Genomic DNA, 24532 nt, shown 5'->3' on the forward strand with positions numbered 1-24532 from the left:
ATCTAAACAACACAAGACCAAAATGACAAAAATCCACAATACACAAATCAAGTTATCATTTAAAAATCAAAGAGAGTCTCTAAGTAGTTTTAAACACACACTAACACTGCAAGGGTGCATCAAAAAGGGCTTGCGATGTGTCGATTTCACTCACGAGCGAGACCTTCCATCGGTTCTCCTTTCGTCGGGTCGGGGCGTGTCATTTCTTCTCTCCGCAGGAGAGCAATGCATCGATCCGGTCAGCACTCTCGGGTCCGGGCAGGCCCTGCGTTGTTTTTACACGGCCAGCGGCGTTTGCATTGGAAATCAAGATGCACAATGGTCCGAAAACCATGCAGCGCAGGTTGCGATCTACCAGCGTCCGCCAGCGATGCTGCGCGTTGTTTCTCTAGCTCCGTGTGTCGATTCTTCAGTCGCGCTTCCAGCGAGCGTCGATTTTGAGCCGCGGAGCCAGCGGCGCGATGTTTCTTCAGCCACAGATCGGAGTTGCATCGATCTTTTCCCCGCACTGCACTCTGAGCGTGTAATTCCTCCTCTTAGGTTGCCAGCTTCTCCTTTTAGGGTCACAGGAACTGGATGGGCACCACAGGGCAGAGTAGGAGTCTCCCCAGAGACTCCAGGTGCTGGCAGAGAGAAGTCTTTGCTGTCCCTGAGACTTCAAACAACAGGAGGCAAGCTCTAAATCAAGCCCTTGGAGATTTCTTCTCAAGATGGAAGGCACACAAAGTCCAGTCTTTGCCCTCTTACTCTGGAAGAAGCGGCAACTGCAGGATAGCTCCACAAAGCACAGTCACAGGCAGGGCAGCTCTTCTTCCTCAGCTCTTCAGCTCTTCTCCAGGCAGAGGTTCCTCTTGGTTTCCAGAAGTGTTCTAAAGTCTGTGGTTTTGGGCGCCCTTATTATACCCATTTTCTCCTTTGAAGTAGGCTTACTTCAAAGTAAAGTCTTTTTTGAATGTGAAATCCTGCCTTGCACAGGCCAGGCCCCAGACACTCACCAGGGGGTTGGAGACTGCATTGTGTGAGGGCAGGCACAGCCCATTCAGGTGTGAGTGACCACTCCTTCCTTCCCTCCTAGCACAGATGGCTCATCAGGATATGCAGGCTACACCCCAGCTCCCTTTGTGTCACTGTCTAGTGTGAGGAGCAACCAGCCCAACTGTCAAACTGACCCAGACAGGGAATCCACAAAAAGGCAGAGTCACAGAAATTGTATAGGCAAGAAAATGCCCACGTTCTTAAAGTGGCATTTTCAAACACACAATCTTAAAATCAACTTTACTAAAAGATGCATTTTTAAATTGTGAGCTCAGAGACCCCAAACTGCACATGTCCATCTGCTCCCAAAGGGAATCTACACTTTTCAGATTTAAAGGTAGCCCCGTGTTCACCAATGAGAGGGACAGGCCTCGCAATAGTGAAAAACAAATTTAGCAATATTTCACTGACAGGACATATAAAACACATTACTATATGTCCTACCTTAAGCATACACTGCACGCTGCCCTTGGGGCTACCCAGGGCCTACCTTAGGGGTGTCTGACATGAAACAAAAGGGAAGGTTTAGGTCTGGCAAGTGGGTACACTTGCCAAGTGGAATATACAGTTAGAACTGCACACACAGACACTGCAGTGGCAAGTCTGAGCCATGATTACAGATCTACTCATGTGGGTGGCACAACCAGTGCTGCAGGCCCACTAGTAGCATTTGATTTACAGGCCATGGGCACCTCTAGTGCACTGTACTAGGGACTTACTAATAAATCAAATATGCCAATCATGGATAAGCCAATTACATACACATTTTGTAAAGGAGCACTTGCACTTTAGAACTGGTTAGCAGTGGTAAAGTGCCCAGAGTGACCAAAACAGTAAAATCAGAGTCCAGCACACATCAACAACCTGGGGAACAGAGGCATAAAGCTAAGGGAGACCACGCCAAGGAGGAAAAAGTCTAACAATGTGTGTATCACCGATGCACAGGCTACACTCCTTATGGTGGTATGCAATATGTGCAGTGTGCCTCACACTTATGCACTGGTTTGTGTATCACTGAAATATGTTGCTTATGTAAAGGTGTGCGCATCACCTATGCACACGTTATATTTTTGCAGTTTCAGGCTATCAATGTCAACATGTTGCATAGGCGTATAGCCACAATTTTGTCAAAATAATACATTGGTGTGGGTATCACAGCTAGATACACTCCTCCATTCAACCATGATGACATTATGTAGATTGTGAAATTGTGGGATAGTGTGCCTATCATTACTAGATACGCTTCCTTCATAATCAACTCCAACTTGTCCTGTGTGACAACCCAATCCAAGATGCCCGCCATGCATGGTAGGGACGTCAGTACATGTGTGTGAACTCCTCGGTAGTCCCCCAGGCAGAATTCTCATTGGAGTAGGTAGATTGAGAAGAACGTTCCAAGAAAAGCAGACACACAATCAAGGTTCCACGCTCTGAGACAAATGCTGGAAGGAGCTCACAGTCAGAAGCAGTTAACAATGGGGATACATTTTAAATAAAAATAAGAATTGTTGAAAGACACTTCTCACATGACATATGGAGTATAAATTCCTGTAATGGCAAAAATACGCTAAAACAGAACCTTGCTCTTCCACAATTGAACTTCCGTTAGTTGTCCAAGGAAGAGTTGGCTGCGTAGAAATAAGTATTTCTACTCAGCTCCAGATACACGCATGGGGGCCTTGCTGGCACCTTGTCTCCAATATGAAGCTGTTGACTCCAGGCAGATTAAAAAAGGTTTATGTCAAACAACAAGACAGTGTTTCACATCCTTTTCATCTTCCACCTCCCTCTTAACTGTCTCCACTACTTTCCTCTCATTCCAGAACATTGCTGCTCCCACATTCCACTATAACTCAATACATTACAGCCCAACAAACTCTGCTTCACACAGCCAGCAGCAAACAAGTAACTCAGTTGACTCCTTCACACACTTCTTCCATTCAAAAGCAACTTCCATCCTCTCTCTCTCATTCATCTGGGATAGAGAATTGGGTAGATGAAGAGGAACTCTCCCTCATTCAACAATCTGCTCACCATAGTCTCCAAGAAGTCAATCCTTTCCATGATGGACAACATATGGCCTCACATGCAAAGGTGTTGACATGGCCAAATCCTATCCTCAGAGAGGATACATTTTTTTAACAGTAGTCATCTGTTTGGTGGAAGATTCATGGCATGGGAATGTGTGTCATTGTGGCATGCCAGAAGGAACTCCCTTGATTGATTGTCAGGCTGACCCATGTCAACACTGATAAATGTTTCCAAGACATATTAAAGTTCCAAAGGGAACATTTTTCTTTATAGAGGGATGAGAGTGCATGCAACATACTTTGTCCATGAAAATGATGAAGGCAAGGACAAGCAAGTGCCAGTGTCAGTCTGCATGGTCAAGGCATGCTCAGAATAAGCCAAGACACAACAAAAACTGTCAGGCCCATGACAAACACAAAAACCATGATCCACTTGCACCACCCATTGATCCTGACAACTATTCACTTATACCACGAACAAACCCACTACCTTAACCTCCATAGCCACAACCTCTATGCCCAAATCGTCCGTCTGTGTGGAGCTGGATACGTGGATGAACCCCCACCAACAAAAACATCATTGTCAGGGCGTGGTCTGGCCGCCGAAGGAAATCGCCGGCTGAGAGGAGAGCTCCGCGCGCCGGACAGGCCACGCTGGAAAACAGAGGGTCTTCCTCTGCATCTCTGTCCTCCAGTACGGCCTCCCAGATGGTGGAGGGGACGGGCCTGCTGGGTAGCGGATTTGCAGGACACTAGCGGCAGCGGCTGTGACCGGGGCGCCGGAGTGGATGCAGCCTTCTGATCTCCATGGAGCCGCGGACTAAGGTGCGGCGGCGCCCGGAATCAGGAGCACGCCGGGAGAGAGGAGGGTCTGCCGCGGTATAGTGCTCGGGCCAGCCCTCCCACATCGGCTCTCCGGGTGTTGAGACCCTGCGCTGCCCCCTCAGATATGGAGGGGGGGCGGGCCCTGGGAGCGGTGAGATGCTAAGACGCCGAGGCCCGATACGACTTCGGCGGAGCGACAGGGAACGACGGAACCCCCTCATCCCCCGGGGGGGAAAGAAAACAGGGGAAAAAAAACAAACCTGAGGAGCGACGAGGCATCAAAGCTTGAAGCGGCCTCTACAACACTGCTGAGACAAGGATACGACCTGCGGTGGGAGACTGAATCACGTCTACTGGGGCCTGATAACGGCGCACAGAAGCGGAGAGCTAAATGGGTGAGATTTCCAAATCAGTAATACCTGGCAAGAAAACCCTCCAGTGAAAAATAAGGGGCACACCCCTCCGCTCCCCTAAACGACCCCCCAGCTCTACATGTTACATTGACCACACACTCAGCCTCAAATTACAGTTTGTTTTCATAAAACGCGGAAGACTGAGGGACCGGGGCCTACCTTAGTACTGGCCCAGAGAACACCACTATGAGCGAACACCCCCCCAGGACCCCATATTCCTTGATCTATCACACAGAGGAAGGAGCCAAGAAAAAGACCCTCAACACATCAGTGGCACCCAGAGGGAGAGCGAGGGAGAAGGGAAAGGAAGAAAGGGGGGGACAGCAAGAGGGCAACGGAGAGAAATGGAGGGAGAAAAAGAGGACCAAGGGATAAACACATGAGAAACAGCAAAGAAGAAAAGAGGGGAGAGGAAGGTCGGAATAAGAAGGAGGGAGGAGGACAGAACAAGAAAAGAGGGGAGCAGGACCCCGAACAGAACTATCTCCGCTAACCAACCCGGCTCCCACCTCAATTGCCCCTAAGGAGATCACCGTACTGGGCAATGATACAGGGGACTCATCCAAGACAAAGCATTGATGAGAAGCTCCCCACTGGTGCACGCTGCAACTTACCCGAACCCGCTGATCCCTTTATCAACGACCATATCTCTCCCCACCACTCTCGGAAGCTGAGCGTATTATAGGTTGTCTTCAATAGCCCATGCTCTGAGGCCTCGTGGGTCCAAACAGGCTAAAAAAACAAGTGGGAACCTTACCCAAGGATCCCACAACCCAACGATTAATCCATCCTCGGCAGACGAGGAAACCACCCGTGGGTCTGAACAGACTCATACAAGCTTACGTGTGCTTCTTAAAAGTGTCTCCTATCTAACCTCCACTCAACGAGAGCAATGCCCAACGACAAGACCGCAGGCACACATTCTCGCCAATTGCTGTTCACGGAAGCTATTGCACAACCCAAAACTATGGCGGCACAAACGGCTCCACAGGGACACGTATCACCCCTGGTAGACCAACCCTCCCTGGAAGCCACAGATCGCATACTGCAAGAGATTGCCTCGGTTGGACGGCGCTTAGAGGTAATGGACCTAAAAGTAACATCTCACTCTGACCTCTTCCTCAATCCACGCTGACATAGCTGACTTCAGAGAGACAGTAACCAACCTGGATCAATGTCTATCAGCAGTGGAAGACCATGTAGCGGCAATCCCAGATCAGGAAGAGGAACTAAGGTCACTCAGAGCGAAACTCACTGACCTAGAGGACCGAAGTCGTAGAGACAATGTACGCTTTTTCAGTATCCCGGAACAAAAAGAAGGATCCGATATCAAAGCCTTCCTTAGCTCGCTTCTGACTGACCACTTCGGCATAGAGTTTTTGCTGCCTCCGGAATTCCAGAGGGTGCACAGAATTGGTCCCCCGCATAAAGCGTCTGCAAATAAACCGCGCCCTATCATTGCATGTTTCCTGCGCCATGAACAAGCCTGCCAGGTTATCTCTACAGCCAAAACGAGAAGTCCGGTATCACTGGATGGACATGAAATCAGAGTGGTGGCAGACTTCTTGAGGTTAACGAATGATAGAAGAAGGGCATTTCTTGTTCTCCGCCCACAACTAAGATCCATGGACATCAAGTACGGCCTTTTTGAGCCGGCACGTATGTGGATCACACACCACGGCACATCCAGAGACTTCACTGACCCTGAGGACCTCAGCGCTTACTTGAACAACTTGACCTCGCAATCTATGGACACCACCCCCGGAGATCTGGAATCTACATCGCCACATACAGAGACTGCTCTCAGCCCACCATCTCTATGGCCTCAGCGCCCCTCCTCACAAAAAACAGGCTGAATGACCGACCCCCAAAGTCACAAGACGCCCGTGAACACATTCTCCAAGCAGTAATTGATCACACACAAGATGTGGGCAGAGACAAATCCCGCTCCCCCTTGAAACCCTCACCAGAAGATCACCACGCTGACCACTAATACCACAGTGGAACAGACGAATCGGGGACCCGAACATGCTCCTAGACCAGTTATCCTCTACCTTTGGACAGCTAAGTGACGTGCTCACCTAATCTATCTGCTGATTGCTTGGAGGAGGGAGGGGAACTGCCAGAAACACGCCCACTAAATGCTGCTTAAGGCAATGTAACATATAGGAAAAGTCACACTCACTGACTGCCAGCTCCACCACAGTAGTCAGGTCAACCCGGATCCCGATGCAGGGCTGGGAGGGGAGGGAGAGGATGGAGGAGAGCAGAGGGGGGATTTCTCATAGAAACAAAAACAAGGAAAAGATAGAAACAGGCTCATTGGGTAACACACAACATGGTTCCCAACCTCCCTGGCAGGGGGGTTCCCAACATAGCCATAACTAAACCATCTGTGCGCACCCCCTAAGGTAGGCGCACACAAACATGAAGACACACATTGCGCCCCGCACCGTATCGTCTTGAATACTATACAGTTATCAGACATGCAACTCATAGGGGAAGTCACTCTACTGCCAGCTACTGTCTCCCCACTGCCCCCCCTCCCATGCCAAGAGCGGACTGGTAGAACATTCAGTACCCTCAGCCCAAGCAGCCCACGCGCATCAGTACTAATAGCACCTCCCAGGCGAGCCCCCCCCAGGAGGGCCTGCAGACGATTTTAACAGATAGCACCACACCCCTAACTCTACTGAAGGCGAACCACTGAAGGCACACCCGTCGAACATCACAGCAAATCCCCCCTCACATATTAATCATCTTGAATGGAGTAATAAGAATAGACAGTCCCACAGACCCGCACCAGTGCGCCCCTGTTTGCGGTGGCTCCGGGACTGCCCCGCAGAACGTATTCACGGACCATAACGCAGAACGCAGCAAAATAGATCATAATATACTGCAAATTTCTACACTCTACAATAACTTAACAATTAGCAAGCACAGAATACGTATTACAAGATGTCCTGCGACTCGCCGCCCCGAGCCCCCCCCCACCTTTAGGCCCTAATGTTTACTCCGGGCCCATACCCGGATCCCTCAGCCCTCTATACACCCACCTACATGCCCACACGATTGGGGGGCCCCCTAGGAGGTCTCACAAAACTATGAACAAAGCATGTGCTCCCTCATTATATCCCAAAGTTATAATACCTTACTGGTGCGCTGGCCTTACAGGTTAAGACCCGCAGGTTAGAAGGCTTTAAGTAGTAGTGAGTGTTTACTCACCTTGACCAATTCCCTTTTCCTATTTCCTTTATCCATTTTTGCATTATTATTATTATTTACTCCCCTGTTTTAGTGAGGTTCCTAGACCCGCTTTCTTCCCATCCCTGTACCCGCTCACATCCACGTAGTAATTACTGTTCGCTTTTCTAAACACCTTAATCTACCTCCTCCTATCTTCCTTCTCTTTTTTTCTTTAATATTCCTCTCTTTGTGACCGAGGGGACCCTTTTCATTATTATTTCTACACCACCTCCCTTCTCCAACCCCCTTCCAAGACCTATTTAAACAGAAACCTTTGTTGCTCGCTTCTCAGGCTTGCCATCACCTACTTCTTGGACTTATCTCACGGACCTTAACACATCCAATACACCCTAAACCATGACACACCTGGCGTCCATGGGAGCGATGACCCCACTCACAGACCTGTCCTGGAATGTGCACGGTATGACCCACTATATTAAACGACAAAAGATACTGTCTTATGTCCGCTCCAAACATGCCGACATCGCCCTGCTGCAGGAAACACATCTCTCCCCGGCAGAATCAGAGAAGCTGCGTAGGGTCTGGATGGGAAAAGCATTATACAGCGGAACACCACCTACACTGGAAGGTACACAGGGAACGGGAAGGAGATGTGGAGTGGCAATACTTCTGCGTCGCTCACTGCAATTCCGATTAATTAAGACATGGCATGATCTAGAGGGACGCTACATCCTAGTCATGCTAGTGGTAGGATCCTCCACAATTTGTGTAGGCTCAATATACGCCCCCACCGGCTCCAAGCGCTCCTTCTTCCTTTCTCTTAATCGCCTACTAACACAGATAGGCGCCTCACAATATATTCTTGGGGGGGATTGGAACATAGTCCAAGATGCTATCCTAGGCCGATCAAGCGGTCTTGATACGGGCAACAACGCAGATACTGCCGTACTAAAAGACATCCTTTCAGATCATGGCTTAATAGACTACTGGAGCCTCTCTCATCCCTCCATTAGGGAATATACCTTTGTCTCCTCGGCTCACGGGACTCAATCACGGCTAGACTATTTCTTACTTAATCACAGAATGATACAATCGATTAGGTCAGCAGAAATACTGGTGGCCGCACTATCAGATCATTCCCCGGAATTAATAACCCTTGAACTCAGGATGATAACACCCGGCCGCAAACCCTGGCGCCTCCCTAACCCCAGATACCGATCCCCAAAAGGGAAGGAACAGCTCAAGACTCATATTGCCACATACCTGAATGATAACAGGGGCTCAGTAACCTCACCGCAATTTCTCTGGGCTGCGGCGAAAGCAACTATTAGAGGGCAAATAATGAGAGATGCAGCCATCTCCAACGCTCATAGAAGGGCTCAGCAGCATACGCTAGAAGATACAATAATCCAGGCCACAAAGAAATACACAAGACAACCTACCCCCCTCCAACCGCCGTTACTTGGAACAGGCCAAAATGGAGCTTAATTCCCTTTATACCTCGCAGGCAGAATATGCCCTACAAAGGTTGAAGGGACAACACTATGAGCACAGAGAGAAAGCAGGCCGCTTGTTGGCTGCCCAACTACATCAACAAGAAACAGCTCTGGCCATACCGGCACTGCGCACCCAAGATAATACGCTCATCACGCACCCCCAGGTGATCGCGGAGGAATTTGGTCGGTACTACCAAGCCCTTTACTCCTCAGAAACATCTGAGGATACTACCCGCCTAGACGCCTTCCTGCAGAGGACACAAATACCCTGCCTCTCAGATGAGGGTAGAGCACTTTTAGAAGGTGGAATTAGAAAGGTAGAGATACAACAGGCAATTGCCAACATATCATATCACAAAGCACCAGGTGAAGATGGCTTCACATCTGAATTCTGTAAATGGACGGGAAACGACACAGTGGATGCCTTATAAGAGGCGTTCCAAGGGGCAGAGAACGAGGGTTCCCTACACCCTATATCTAATAAAGCCACCATCACAGTCTTGCCAAAACCCAGAAAAGACACACTTCTCAGCAGAAGCATCGTCCTATCTCCCTTTTGAATGGAGATATTAAAATACTAGCTGGAATATTGGCTACTCGTCTCAAAAAAGTTATCCCCTCTCTAATCCACCACACCCAAGTAGGCTTTGTACCGGGCCGCTCCTCCAGGAATCACCTCTGCACACTCTTTGATGCTATCTGGACAGCCTGTGATACACAAGAGGAAGCCTTGGCCCTTTCGTTGGATGCCGAGAAATCATTCGACCGAATAGAATGGTGGTACCTCTTTGAAATCTTAAAACATTTCGGGATAGGAGACGGTTTCATTAATAAAGTGCGCCTATTATATGACTCCCCGATGGCCCAGGTAAACTGTGGAGGGTTTCTTTCGGACTCTTTTCTGATTCGTAGAGGGACACGTCAGGGATGTCTGTTGTCCCCTCTCCTATTTCTGCTTGCGGTGGAACCCTTAGCAGCGGTCATCCGTAGTTCCAACCTTCTATCAGGAATTCCGCTGCCAGGCGTAAACTCTGGCATATACCTATACGCGGACGACATCCTACTTACCCTCTCCGACTTACCAAACTCCATTACTGCTTTGAGAGAGATTCTAACGGAATTCGAACACATATCAGGATACCGAATCAATTGGGATCAAAGTGAAGCCCTACCACTTTCCCCAGTCACAGTTGGCACATCCATACAAGGACTACCGGTCAAATGGAAACACTCCTGACTAAGATACATAGGTATTGATATAAATACAGGGCTGGTTAACGTAGTAACAGACAATCTAGACCCATTGCTCAGCGCTATGAAACAGGATTTTGAGAAGTGGGGTCAACTAGACCTCTCCATGTGGGGCAGGGTACAAGCGGTGCGGATGGTGACCTTGCCAAGGTTTTTATATGTCCTAGGTATGATCCCCCTGCAGGTCCCCTTACCTGTGTTACGAGAGATAGACCGCTGTATCCGCGCCTTTGCCTGGGGATCCATGCACCCGCGACTACCCAGAACAACCCTATTAGCCCGACGGGAGTGCGGCGGACTAAACCTCCCCTCGGTCGAACATTATGCTTACGCACTACACCTCTCACAAATGGTCCTCCTACTCCCGAATGCAAGAAATCCGGAGTTGTGGGTGGACGTAGAACGAGCTCTTATAGGAGCCCCCTTTGGCCTCCAGATACTATACGATACGGGCCAAAAGCCCCCCCCCCCCGAACCACTAACCCCATGATAGGATCCATGAGGAAAACCTGGCAACGGGTACACCGATTCCACAAAATAGACCCTCACCTACATGACAGAGCCCCACTATGGGGCAACAAAGGGTTCCAGATTGGGGGGAAAACTATTGTCTGGAACGACTGGTGCCAACAAGGTGTCATGCGAGTAGACCAACTTATATCAGGGGATACCTGGAAAACATTCAGGGATCTCCAGGTGGAATTCAATCTCCCGGAACGTTACTCATGGCGCTACCTCCAACTCCGACATTGTCTAATACAAAGATAAGGTGCCCATTCCCGACAGCTCCCACGTTCTCCTGTATTAAATTATCTGGAAACTTGGGGGCAACTCAAAGGAGCGGTATCGGGACTTCAGACATTGTTGAATCATCATCTTTTCTCACTCCCACTCCTGACCTCCCTCAAGAATAAATGGCAGATGTGCCTACAGACCGAATATGACCTAGAGGACTGGGCTGATTTGATCGAAGCCAGAGACCGTGGAACATGCGAGGCTAGCCTAAAATTCTGTCTCTTTAAGACCCTACAAGACTGGTACTGGACCCCAAAGAAATTACACACGGCAAGACTACCCCCCATGCAAGCTGTTGGAGATGCCCGCACACGCACTGTGACTTACTCCACATCCTACACGATTGCACGGCCATACAACCTTTCTGGCAGTCAGAAGGAAATACCCTCTGGGAAGTTCTACCTCTTCCACGACTTCTCACCCCATCTCTCCTATTGTTACACGACACTGGAGAACTCTATAAGGTTACACGAACGCAAAGTAGACTTCTACACACCGCGCTAGCAACGCCCAAACTATGAGTCCTTAGACATTGGCGTGCATCGACCGTTCCCTCCCATGATGAATGGTTGGTAGCAATGTACCAAGCAGCCACACTTGAATGACTTATTTATAGTTTACAGGACAGAACAGAGGTGTTTCTCCAGACCTGGTCACCCTTCATCTCGGTACCCTAGGACTAGATCCCCCTCAAAGAACTTTACACCACACCACACAGTGGGAATATGTAATTCCCGATACCATGCCTACGCAGTCACACCCTCCCATACTTACCACACCTTTCTTCCAGAACTCAGATGAGCTCCCCGATAGGAAGCTACCACATAACTCACGGTAAACCCATTCCCCATTACCCACTGGCCTTTCGCTACAACCCATACCTCTATTCACATCTCGATCCTTAGTGACATATTACCATTGTCCATCTCGCTGTACCGCCCCCCGGCCCTCTTGCCCCACAATGCCCTGTAACTTGGCTCTATCTCCCTCATACTGACACAGTCATTACAATAATTTTCCTTTTGAATCTACACGACCCCCCCCACCCCCTTCGGTCACTATTACTATTAATATTGCTATTACTACGATTATTATTATTATTATTGTTGCTATTTTATTATTGTTCTTTTACCTATTTGATATCATAGATATTAATACAATTCATATGTATACACATCAATTCGCGGGGAGGCAATAGGGAGTTAGCACTGAGACAAAGGGAATGTTATTGGATTCTCAAACTAAGGGCTGTGGAGGTGGGCCTTAACACTAACTATGAGATGGAATATTTCTTGGGCTAACATCAAGCTGTTATGTGCTCTAATTAGTCGCAGAGAATACAGTATAGGAGTATATCTCTTTCTGCCCTTTGTTTTTTTTGGTATAATAGGCTCAGAGCAATTATATTTTCCATCACTAAGGCTTATCTGTCAATACTATTACTTCAATGAGATGCTCTCCAGTCTTTATTGATGTGTATGAGCCTATAGTGGCAAGTTTTTGAATTCTTTTGACAATTGCCCTGACTTTATATTGTAATTATTGCTGATATTGCTATATTATTGCCATGCGAAGACAACTTAAGTGGATATTATATTTGGTTTAATAGTTAGCAATTCATATGTATGGCAAGGTTGCTTTCTCCTATGTCGCTGTACATTTGGAAACGCATGTGAGAGGACAAATCGATGTTTATTATGTGGAGCTATCCGATTTGGGGGTTGGGATGGGTATCATGGCACGAACGTGAGGGGGGCTACATATTACATTAATGGTTATTTACGGATATTTTGTGTGAGAAACGGTTACGTTTATTCTCGATTGTGATTTGCTTTTTCATTTGTCAATGGGTGCCCCCTGTGTTAAACTGTTGATTCTTATCTTTTTGTATACGATTTTTTTTAAGAGGGTTGGTATTTTACTCCCTTCCCTCTGTATCTCATTAAAGCTCTTTTTTAATTATTTCAAATACTTTATATTCATAACATTGCCACATGTCAGTTTTTCACACGGAAGTAAGGACGCTTAACACGTAGGAATATTTTTTTTTTTCCTACTACAAGATGGCGCCCGATTACAACATCTCAGAATGGTGTACTTACGTTCGGGATTGTCGGACGTTTCTTTGGAGCAGTCTAGTCACACGAGACTAGACTTCAGCCGCTGGTACTTCAATGGACAGCAGGGGGACGCTGTGTGCGCTACTTGCCCATCGGAGCTCTTGACACTGGGCTTTGTGATATGTCAATTTGTTTTTCTGATCATAGGAGGTAAGCGGGGGGTTTCATTTTCAATTACGCGTTAATTTAGCGTAACGTTTTTACTGTCAGCAGTACCGTTAAGAGTTTTCAAAATATGCTTCTCTCTTGCCAACAGTGAATTTAGTGTTTAATCACACACCACTAACCCTCTACGGAGTTTCACACAGAGCCATCTAACAGTAGGTTTCTGTGTACTACGTTGAGTTTGACACACGAGGTGCATCACCTTTTTCTCCCCTTTAAATTTGTTTTGACAATCAATTATTTTGTTTACAGTTTATTCTATTTTATATACCAGAGGGATTGTTTGGCCACGGAATGCATTGATTCTTTGCGCTATACTTATTTGAGGTATGTTTGTTTACTCCAGAGTTAACCTTATATAATTAATAATATATTTTTTACTGCATGAGTTATGGATACTCTGACAAACTTAGTTTAATAGGTCTTGCTTCTGGTCTTTCTACTAAGGGTTTGGTGTTTAGTTTGGTTTCTGCTGATTGTGTGGCTTTCTTTTTCTTCACGTGGGTTGCCATGGTTTCTCATGCCCTCTCCAAATCGGATGGTATGGCTGAGAGGTTTTTCTCTCATGGCTTTAATACACACTTTTTTGTTATGAGGATTCACTTGAATGCATTAAGGGTGACGATCACTAAGTCATGTGGGTCTCTTTTTTTTGTACAGTAATCCTATTGTCAAAACTTATGATTTTATTGAATCATGTGTATATTACATATATGTTCTACCTTATGTTTATGTATCTTGGTATTCTTTACAGCCCTGAGGAAGTCACGGGGAGTACTTCCTCCCATGACGAAACACGTGTTGGCTGTTTTCTGTGTTCCATTAAAGATGAACCTTTCATCCTAAGGACTCCATTGGAAATTCTGTTCATCTGTATGATCTATCTAAATTTGATCACTGATTTGTTAATACAGTACCTATGAATTACTGATCTTATATGTGCATTTCACCAGTGCCTTGGTCTCTGTTGAATTTGTTTTTGTCTCTGTGAGATACTATTGGAGGAGGGGGAAGATATCCTCCGGCCTAGAGCACCGTGCCTTGAATTGGTTATATCTTTACTATTAATGAGGTGAATGTTGAGAGCGTTTATATCCCTTAGTTTTTTCTTCCCAATTTCTGTTTATTATCCAATTCATATGTATGTTTTTTCTTCTCTTCTGTTTTTCTCTTTTCCTCCCCTGTTTTCTTTTACTATTCGCTCTCTTATACCTTTCCTGATTTATACTTTTGACTCCCCCACCCCCCTCTTCCTCCTTTTATTCTTACACCCCATCCTAACCATGGCCTTTCCTTATACCTCTCAGTGAATTCCTATTGGTCTCTTACCACCCCTGACCGTATCCCATTCTTATTGCGAAACATTGCGACTTATATTCCTCAATGACTAGCAGTACATCTTTGAGAGACTCGAGAAGAAGATAATTAGGTCATCTGACTAGTATTTAGTTTGACTGCTACTATAATAGAGCTATATAACAAGAACATCATGGAGCGAATGGGTTCTTGTCCTTTTTGTTTTTCTTCTTTTTCTTTTACAAGATTGTTATAATGGAACGCCAAACGAACTTTTGTTTGTATTTGCATTGTTATACGAAAACTGTCACGGCTTTGGCAAATGACATGGATGAAGATAAGTGAGATTTAAAAATGTAAGTACCCATACGGAATATTTAAAGAAAGCAGACATGTATATTAATACTGAATCACAGAATGAATATTTGTGATTGTCGCCTACGCTAAGAGAAGATACGATTAGAAATAGGAATGGAATAGAATAATAGAATATTTTCTGTAAACTGTGTAATATGGTGCAATTAATAATAAAAAAATACAACACACAAAAAAAATATCACTGTCCTTATCCCTAATCGTAACACTTCACTCACTGGTTTTCTGGTAAGGGTAACCAAATTTGACTATTTGGGTGTGAGACTTAGGCCCTGATTTATACTTTTTGACTCAAACCTGTGTAAAAAGTATAGTGCCGGCTAGCGCCATTCCCGAGTGCCATCTGAGTGCCATATTTAAGGAATGGCGCAAGCCAGCACTAAGGCCCGGTTAGCGTCAAAATACATGACACTAACCGGGTGGGGAGGTGCAGGGAAAACTGGAGGTTGTGCGTGAAAGAATGGTGCTAGTCAGGTTAGAGTCAAAATAATGACTCTAACCTGACTAGCACCATTGTTAGACACACAACCCCCTTGGACATGATTCCTGTCTAAGTAAAGACAGGAGTCTTGACCCCCAGCCCAATTGGGCACAGTGCCATGCAGGGGGCCCAAGTTACGGCCCGAGAGGGAAAAAAAAATACATACTTACCAGGACTTACCTGGGATGGGTCCCCATCCTGTGATGTAACTCTGGTGTGGGTAGGGGTGTCCCTGGGGCCAAGGAAGGGGACCCATAGGCACTTTCCATGGTCTCTGACCATGGAAACATGTCCACAGGTCCTCTATCCCCTGCCCTGACCCAGGCGTTAAATAATGGTATAAAGCAAGCTTTGGAGTGATGGAGATGTGGCTTTAGCCCAGTTGAGTTTGGTAACTTCTCCTGGGACACTGCTGGTAGATCTTCTTAAGGGCAATGAAGAGGTCCATTGTTCACCTCCTCCTTGCGTGTAATGTCCGTTTCCTCATGCTGCCAAAGTGCAGCTGTTTGTGAGTATCTGGGTGGGTTTCCTCACCCTGTTGGCACGTTGTTCATTTTCCTCAGTACTGATGCTAATTTATTTTGTCTGCCTTGGACCTTAACAATCTTCACTCTTGGAGCTGATTTCCACTTGTTTTGCCATCTCTGTCCATTGAAAAGCAATGGAGACCAAACAAATGATGAGTGTGTATGTCCAAAACCTCATTGACATCCAACTGCTTATGAAAAAGTATCTACATTCAATGTGATCAAGATTGGCATTGCAAGCACTCTGCTATCTTCTTACAATCAATTGTGTAATTTTTATCTTCCACTTTTAGCACTGGTTATTTTAAATTATTAAAATGGAAAGCAACATTAGATCTAACTTCAAAGTCTTAAAACCAGGCCGACAATGCAAAGCATTATTCTAAAAATAGATCTACATAGGTATGAAAGGGTCACATCAGCTGTTCCAACTTTGCCACCAGGCCTGCTAGACGACTGCCTACAAGGAAATACTAATGCAGCAAATTACCCTCCTAGACTTGTTTGCACTTGTCTAAGAAATAGGACTTGCAAAGCCAAGTGTGAGAAATAATTCTGCCACACAGGAATTGGCAGAATTTGGCCAGATCACTGCGTTAGAAGAGAAATGCAGAGTTGCCCAAATTCCAACAATTCAGCAGACAGAACAGAATATTCTGCCCACTCCTATACAGGACAGGGTAGGAGAAATTCCCCAGTCACTGGCTAGTGACCAAGGTAGCACAGACACCTCACAGGCCATGGGAATGAGGCCCTGAGACTTACATTTGGAGCTTTATATTTTCTAGACAATTTTAGCTGTAAAACTTTGCAAATTGATATCCCAGAATCCTCTTATCTAATATTAATTGCTTTGGTGTCTTTTGCTTATTAGATTATTATTTTGTATACTAAATTCACTTGGGAATTTCATTGCGTTATAGTACTGACTTGGTACTGTTCGATCTTAAGACCGGACCAGGTTGTATTTATTAACTTGAAAAGGGTCCCCATTTCCAAACATTAACCCATTTTCTGACAGGATTACTCAGAACTGTGTAGGATGTTTTGCTAATCCTGCAAAGCGTCAGTCTAGCATCAAAAATATTGACACTAGTCCCCTACATACCGCCAATGTGCGCCGTATTTTAAATACGGTGCACACATGGTGGTGTTAGGGGGTGGTAAGGGGTGCAAGAAAAGTGGCGCTGCACAGGTGCAGCACCAGTTTTCTTAAATATGCCCTTATGTGTTTTTTCTTTCGTCCACTAACATACGATACCAGGTGACTGGAAAATAGGAGTGTGGGAGTAGCGTATTGGCCAACATGCATTGCAAAGTAGATTTTGTGCATGGCAGTTCATCTGTTGCTGCAGTGTAAGGTGCTTTACTGTGGTTTGGGTGTGCCACAGCACAATCCCTTCATGAATCTATCCCAATATGCCATAAGTGGCGGTAATACCATCCCATGTTTGTGATATGGACTTATCAAAAACGCAAATGAGAGGCACACCAACCAATGGCTGATGGGACTGACAAATGACCATCTCTCTGCACATTATCTTTTGACATCAAAAGATCTGACCTAAACCGGTCTCTAACAAACCTAAAACAGCTGATGTTTATAAAGCGACCATCACTGTGTACATTCTTTTAATGTGGCATTCACTTTTTGCACTGGATAAACTTCTTGCTTTGGCCGGCCGTTTGATGGCGTACGTGAAAAGAAAACATGTGCATGTATTTATAGTGAAAATGAAATCAGACCCTTTCCTTAAGTAAGTTACCAGTAACACGTTTAGTATATCATTTAAAAAAAGTTCTAATATTAGCAGTAATGAAAAGATTTTTTTTTGCTAATAGGTACTCACAATAGCTGCCCTATGTTTTAAATTGGATCATTTCAGTGTATATTCATGTGGAGTGATTTAATGCGTTATTTAAAATAAAATATTTAGTTATTTATAATAACTGTTGTTGACACTTTCACTTAATCTCTTTTCTCTCTTATATTTTTGTAGGTTCTGATGGGGATTTTCCACTTAGGTTTCTTATCCATCTACCTTTCTGAACCGATGTTGGATGGATTTGCGACAGGCGCATCCTTAACAATTTTGACAGCGCAGGTCAAGTACCTCCTAGGAATAAAAATTCCACGTAGCCAGGGATTTGGAATGATCATAACAACATGGATAAACATTTTTCAGAATATATCACAAACAAATTTCTGTGACGTGATCACGAGCGCTATTTGTATTGCTGTGTTAGTGACCGCCAAGGAGCTCGGAGATCGATACAAAAAGAAACTGAAGATCCCTCTTCCTACTGAACTGGTAGTCGTTGTGGTTGCCACTCTCATATCACATTTTTGTGAATTAAACAAAACGTATGGATCAAGTGTCTCTGGGAACATTCCCACTGGGTTTATCCCTCCTAAGGTGCCAAATTTTGGACTTATCCCACGTGTAGCGCTGGACGCCATCCCCCTTGCAGTGGTGAGCTTTGCTTTTACGATTTCACTTTCTGAGATGTTTGCAAAGAAATATGTCTACACTATTAAAGCCAACCAGGAAATGTTTGCCATTGGATTCTGTAACATCATTCCCTCATTCTTTCACTCCTTCACCACCAGTGCAGCACTGGCAAAGACCCTTGTCAAATCCTCCACCGGATGCCAGACCCAAGTCTCCAGTGTTGTTAGTGCAGTTGTGGTTCTTCTAGTGCTTCTGTTCTTTGCTCCCCTGTTCTATTCGCTGCAGAAATGTGTTTTGGCGTGCATCATCATCGTGAGCTTGAGAGGCGCTCTAAGGAAATTTAGAGACCTCCCAGCAAGATGGCAGCTCAACAAAATCGACACGATGGTGTGGTGCACCACCGTTCTTTCTTCAGCCCTCATCAGTACCGAGATGGGGCTTCTCATTGGAATCATTGTTTCAATGCTATGCATTATTGTCAGGACTCAGAGGCCTCACTCTGCCTTGCTCAGCCAAATCCCAAACACAGTCTTCTATGAAGATGAGGGGAAGTATGAAAACCTTAGCCCCATTCCGCAGGTCAAGATCTTCCGCTTTGAGGCACCACTTTACTATGCGAACAACGGTTTCTTCCAAAAAGATCTGTACAAAATGGTTGGGCTGGACCCAGCTCTGGAAATCGCGAAGAGGAAAAAGATCTTGAGGAAAGAAAGAGAATCGGGGGAGAAGAAAAACAGAGAAAAAGTGAAAAACTCGAGTTTGAAGGAAGGGGATGCCACCCTAAATGTGTTCATTAAACAGCTGGATGTTCGAACGATTATTATTGACTGTTCTTCTACTCCATTTCTGGACACATCTGGAGTGAACACTCTAACGGGAGTATTGAAGGATTACAAGGAAATAGATATCAGTGTTCTGCTCGCTTGCTGTAATTTCTCAGTGATTGATTCCTTGGAAAGAGCTGGGTACTTTGGAAAAAACAACAGTGAAATTCACAAACTTCTCTTTTACAGCGTTCACAGTGCCGTTCTGTTTGCAAGAGAGCAAATGCGTCCATATGCTGAATGTAATGTTTAATGTTGTGACGAGAGGTGCATGGAGAGAATATTATTTCGAAGGGCTGCTCAGCAAAAGGTCCCGTGCACCACCGAAACGTTAGTCTTTTCCACTTTTATCCCAGACTTGGATACAATACTGTCACAACTAAAATTTAGTTTCAGCACTTAGATAATATTAATCGTCGCAAGCAATGCCTGGGCTGCCTCTGTGGAAAAATCGTGCCCCGTTGAGGATTGAAGTCCCAACCCAAAAAAGAAGTCAAAACAGGGCTCTACATTGCAAAGGTCAACATAGTCTATGAAAGTTTTCCTAGAGGATGAAGGTACTAGAATCCGCCCTACGTTACACCTCTGGGCAAATACGGCCAGGATTTGCAGTTAGGCAAGTCATTAACAACTAAAAGGTCCCTCAGAGGTCAACACATTTAAATTTTAATTTCTCATCAATATAATCCAAATGGTATTTAGCCCAAAGGCTCATGCTAAAGTCACTGTCCCCGACTAAAACGCTCGCTTATATGGAGTGAAGGTGAGGGCAAGGTGGCTCATCCTAGAGGTGATTAAGACTTCTTTTTGATGCCAATGATTAAAGGTGATCCCAACTCTCAGAGCGATCATAGGTCTTCATAGAAGTGAGCACCTTAAAATAAAATACTAGATCGTTTTAGGTACATAAGGCTTGCCATATCTCACAGGAAAGGACATTATTTATTGAATGAAGGTTCAGAAACATCTAAAATCATTGTTAGAAAGTTAATAGTGTCTACTGCACTGATGATTGGAAATCATGTATACCCAAGTTCAAAATAAATCTCACGCAGCTCCCACCCCAACCATAGAATCTTAGGGCCCCTGGAGTAAAATAATTGACTAACTCTAAATATAATGGTTACCTTGGGACCTCAATAAACACTCTAGAATTTGTTGTGAAGGAAGGGTCAAACTTGTTGACAGTGTAACTCCTGTGAAATCTCTGATGGATCCATTGCATCTACAGTGAACATTCGTTCTATGCAAACCTTAGCAGTTTCCACTTTTGCTATAGACTTCCAGCAAATTGTCTAGAATAGGGGTTGTTTAGCTTAATGAAAGTTACAAGATTGAGTAAAGCCAGAACTATATTAAAATTTAGTGAGAGATTTATTGTAAAAAAGTGATGCAAGGCACACATGGCATGCACATAGGAATTTCATTCTATGAAACCTTCCCTTCTCAAAATTACAACAGCCTTGAATCCAAGAGGATAGGAATTTCAGGTCCCTGTGCAAACTCCTTTTATGCATGAGTTAGAATTCCAAGCTGTGCATAGTTTACTGTACCTGGTGATTATTGGGTGCTCTTCGGTAACTTTCGGCATGTCAAACCTGTTGGAATTTAACAGGGTAAAATAGGATCATATTTTTGGACATGCAAATTCTGGTGTAATAAGCATCAAATCCCACAAGTTATTTCTCCCAATGTCTGACTAGGTGTAAATAAATTCCATACCCCAGGTAGTTGGAACTAGTAATCAGGGCATTCGTTCGCTATTGTTGTCATTGGAAGAACACTGAAGGCCTGATTTAATAGGGTATACCGCCACTTTAGCGCGCCTTAGTGTAATCTTTTTAACTCTAAGGCGGCTTAAGGTTGCCTTTTCCATGCACCGTATTTACAAAGTGATGCAATGCCTGCATTGTGCCACTACATTATGCCTGAGCCAGTCATAGTGTATGCAAAGGGGGCATCCCCCTATTAGGGGGGGGGGCGAAAAAATGGTACAGAGAGATTACTTTGCATCATTTTTCTCTTCGCTTTCAACGACTGCTCAGAGCATGCATTAAAAGGGGGCACACCATTGTTTACAATGGGCCCTAATGTACTGTTCAGGGATAGCGCCAACATTTTGGCACTAACCCTGAAGAGTACATCAATAGCTTCAAAAATGTTGTTTGATGCTATTGCCCCATACCCTGGCGAACACATGGTGGCGGTAGGGGGGGCACTAGGGTGAGCAAGGAAAGTGGCACTGCCCTGGGTGCAGCACCACGTTCCTTAAATCTGCCCCGAGTATGTATTGTGAGTTAGAAGTCATAAAACTAGTTATCTATTGACAAAAAGGTTCTGCAGCTCCTGCAGCATTATGAGTGTGACTAGCATGCCTACCAGAGCTCACGCACCCCTGCTCATCTTTAATACACCATAGGTCATACATGGATCCTAGGGTCCAGCAATATGGGGCTCGATGGTCTGGAGAGCACTAATCAAAAAAAAGTGAGCACTCCTTCTCTTTGGTAATCCTGGTCTGGCCTTCTTCAGACTGAGGGAGACAGCAGTGCTGGCTGCATGACTTGTACCCAACGAGGGGTGGTTGGGACAGCTGAAGAAGGAACAGGAATCAATTTCATCTCTGTCTCCATGGACTGTTGTGAAGTGGCGTCTTTCTGGAAAATAAAACACGCTTAGAAGTGTTAAACTGGTTGCTTAGCAGCACTGCAGCAGAGAAACGTGTACTGGAAATCATCTCTCAACCTTATTTGACTATCAGCATCACAGTATTATCACCAAGACTATCTCCCCTCTGTTTTACAGTGTTGTCAGTGTATATAATCTGTGTCCACTTGTGTAAAGGAAGCACACATGAAGTTTGAAGTAGGTAAAATTATTTTAAAAAGCGGTAAATAATGTGACAATTCCATACCACTGGGATCTATCGACAGTCAATTGTATTGAAATCTTTTTTCACATTTTTTAAATATATATCAGAAACATTTAATAAGATATTTCGTTAGAAGTGTTAACCTGATTAGTCCACGGATATTTAAAGGCATAAGGATGAATACCCCAATTACTTAATGGTAATTGCATTACTCAGAGTCCTCTTCCCTCGCATCTATTCATTACGACATGAGGCCATCCTGCCTCACCAGACACTCAGACCATGTAATTGATAATTATACAAGGTCCCTCCCCCTCCACTCCTTCTGTAGGTACAACTCATCCTGACACAATCCAGATCTTTGGCTGGCCTGGAATAATGGGGAGGGTGGGAAGGGATGTAATGAATAGAAGCAAGGGAAGAGTTCTGAGAGTAATGCAATTACCAGTAAGTAATTTGGACATTACCTTATTGCCCCTCCTTCACTTTCCTTCATTGCCACATGAGATGTATAATGACACACAAGACAACAAAAGAGTTAATGCACAAAACACATGTTTATTAAATACAAAACAAAACAATATAGGTCCACTATTTCAACTTCATATTAGTCAAACATCTAGAACCAAATACATCAGAAAGTTCAATTTCCTGAACAAGTCTATAATGAGAAGCAAAGGTCAAAGAAGGTGACCAGGTAGCTGCCCTGCAGATTTCAGCAATAGAAGTCCCCTGTATCTCAGTCCACGATGTAGATATTTATATGGAATATCTATCCCCAACCCCAAGAGGAAACCTGACCTTTGTAAACCAGCAAGATCAAAGTCCTAACCCACTGACTCAAGTAAGAAGTAGATGGTTTCAACCCTTTAGCCACTGGACCAAAATTAACAAACAATGAATCAGGAACTCTAATACAATCCACTCTATCCAAATATATCAGAAGAGCCCTTTTGAAACACAAATAATCCAAAGAGGTACGCGAATCACATGAGGAAGGCAATATCAACTCATGATCCCTGTGAAAAAGAGAATCAACACTGGAACAAAAGGACAAAAGAGGTTTCAAAATAACTTGGTCTCCAAGGATCCCACGATATGGATGCCAGCAAGAAAACACACCCAATTATCTCAAACACCGAGCTGAAGTCACAACCAATAAAAAGAAAGCCTGGAGAGTCAAGTTCGTGAGGTCTATGGATTCAAAGTGCTCTAACGGCGGACCCAGCGAAGCTTCCAAAACCAGGGAGAGGTCCCAAGAAGGGAAGTGCTTCTTTAGAGAAGGAAAACATTTTCAAACCCTTGAAAAGTCGACCCGTCAAACCTTCCTCATCTGATAGCTTATTTCAAGAGCTTTTAAAAGCCTTAATCACTGCCCACTGAAGCTTAAGGGTAGCCACCTTCAAACCTAATGGAACCACATACTGAAGAAACACCATCACAATAAACCAATCTGATGAAGTGGGGTCTAACTCTTAAGACTGGCACCATTTACTGAAGGAATGCCAGTGTCTTACATATGATGTATTAGCTGAGGAGCAGTTAGAAGCTTGAGGACTCCTAGTCAGACTAGCAGGAACCTCTTTATGCAGTACACCTAGCATTTCAGCCTCCAGGCCGCTAACTTCATTCTGAATAGGACTTCCCATTGTAATACTGGGAATGTAAACTGGGAGGGGTTTAGAGGTAATCTCCTTTCTTCTGACTGTCTCCTCTCCACTAGGAGAAGGTACCAAGAGGAGTGGGGCCATGCGGGGGCTATTAGAATTATTGATGCTTTCTCCTTCCTCACTCTGAGAAGAAACCTAGAGATGAGGGGAAAGGGGGGAAAGCATTGAAAAACCCCTCAAGGCCATTGGTATGCAAGAGCGTCCACTGCCCAAGTTTAATCTTCCTAAGACCTTGAACAGAATGTTTTCATCCAGGTGTTGAAAAAGGTTGCAAAAAGATCTGTCACCAGATTTCCCCATATGCCTAAAATCTCCACAAACATCCTGGGATGGAGACAAAAATCCACTGAAAATGTAATGGCCCTGCTCAGGTTGTGTGCTAGAGAACTGGCTACTCCCTGGTTGCGGATTGCAGAAATGCATATCTGTCTGGCTTCTGCCCATTAAAATAGCTTGTTCGCAATCTTGACCATAGATCGACACCTGAGCTCCCCATCTGTTAACATAAGCTTTGGCTGTCACATTGTCTGTTCTGATCAGGACCAGTGCTCCCTCTAGATACTGTGAAATGGTTCTCAGTACCAACCATACTGCTTCCAGTTCCTTCCAATTTGATGACCTCCTCCACTGGGAAGGAGACTCAGAACCCTTGATCTGGGTTACCACCATCCGTGCCCCCAAGTGGGCAGACTTGCAT

The 24532-nt window shown here is 45.0% G+C and overlaps 1 protein-coding gene across 2 annotated transcripts in view; it reads left to right on the forward strand.

The window, feature by feature from the left end:
- The window catches only part of LOC138299506 (sulfate anion transporter 1-like), a 137834-nt gene that overhangs the window by 71900 nt on the left and 41402 nt on the right, over positions 1–24532 (forward strand). Inside the window, exon 2 of one of the 2 annotated variants that reach the window (XM_069237783.1) lies at positions 18017–20014. The exons of the other annotated variant lie outside the window; for it this stretch is intronic. Within the exon in view, the coding sequence (XP_069093884.1) occupies positions 18017–19546 (1530 nt within the window). The 3' untranslated portion in view covers positions 19547–20014. Of the gene's footprint in view, positions 1–18016; positions 20015–24532 lie in introns of those variants that run through there. 2 annotated transcript variants of the gene reach the window in all.

The sequence above is a fragment of the Pleurodeles waltl genome, chromosome 1_2 (genome assembly GCF_031143425.1).
Source record: "Pleurodeles waltl isolate 20211129_DDA chromosome 1_2, aPleWal1.hap1.20221129, whole genome shotgun sequence".
Lineage (NCBI taxonomy): Eukaryota > Metazoa > Chordata > Amphibia > Caudata > Salamandridae > Pleurodeles > Pleurodeles waltl.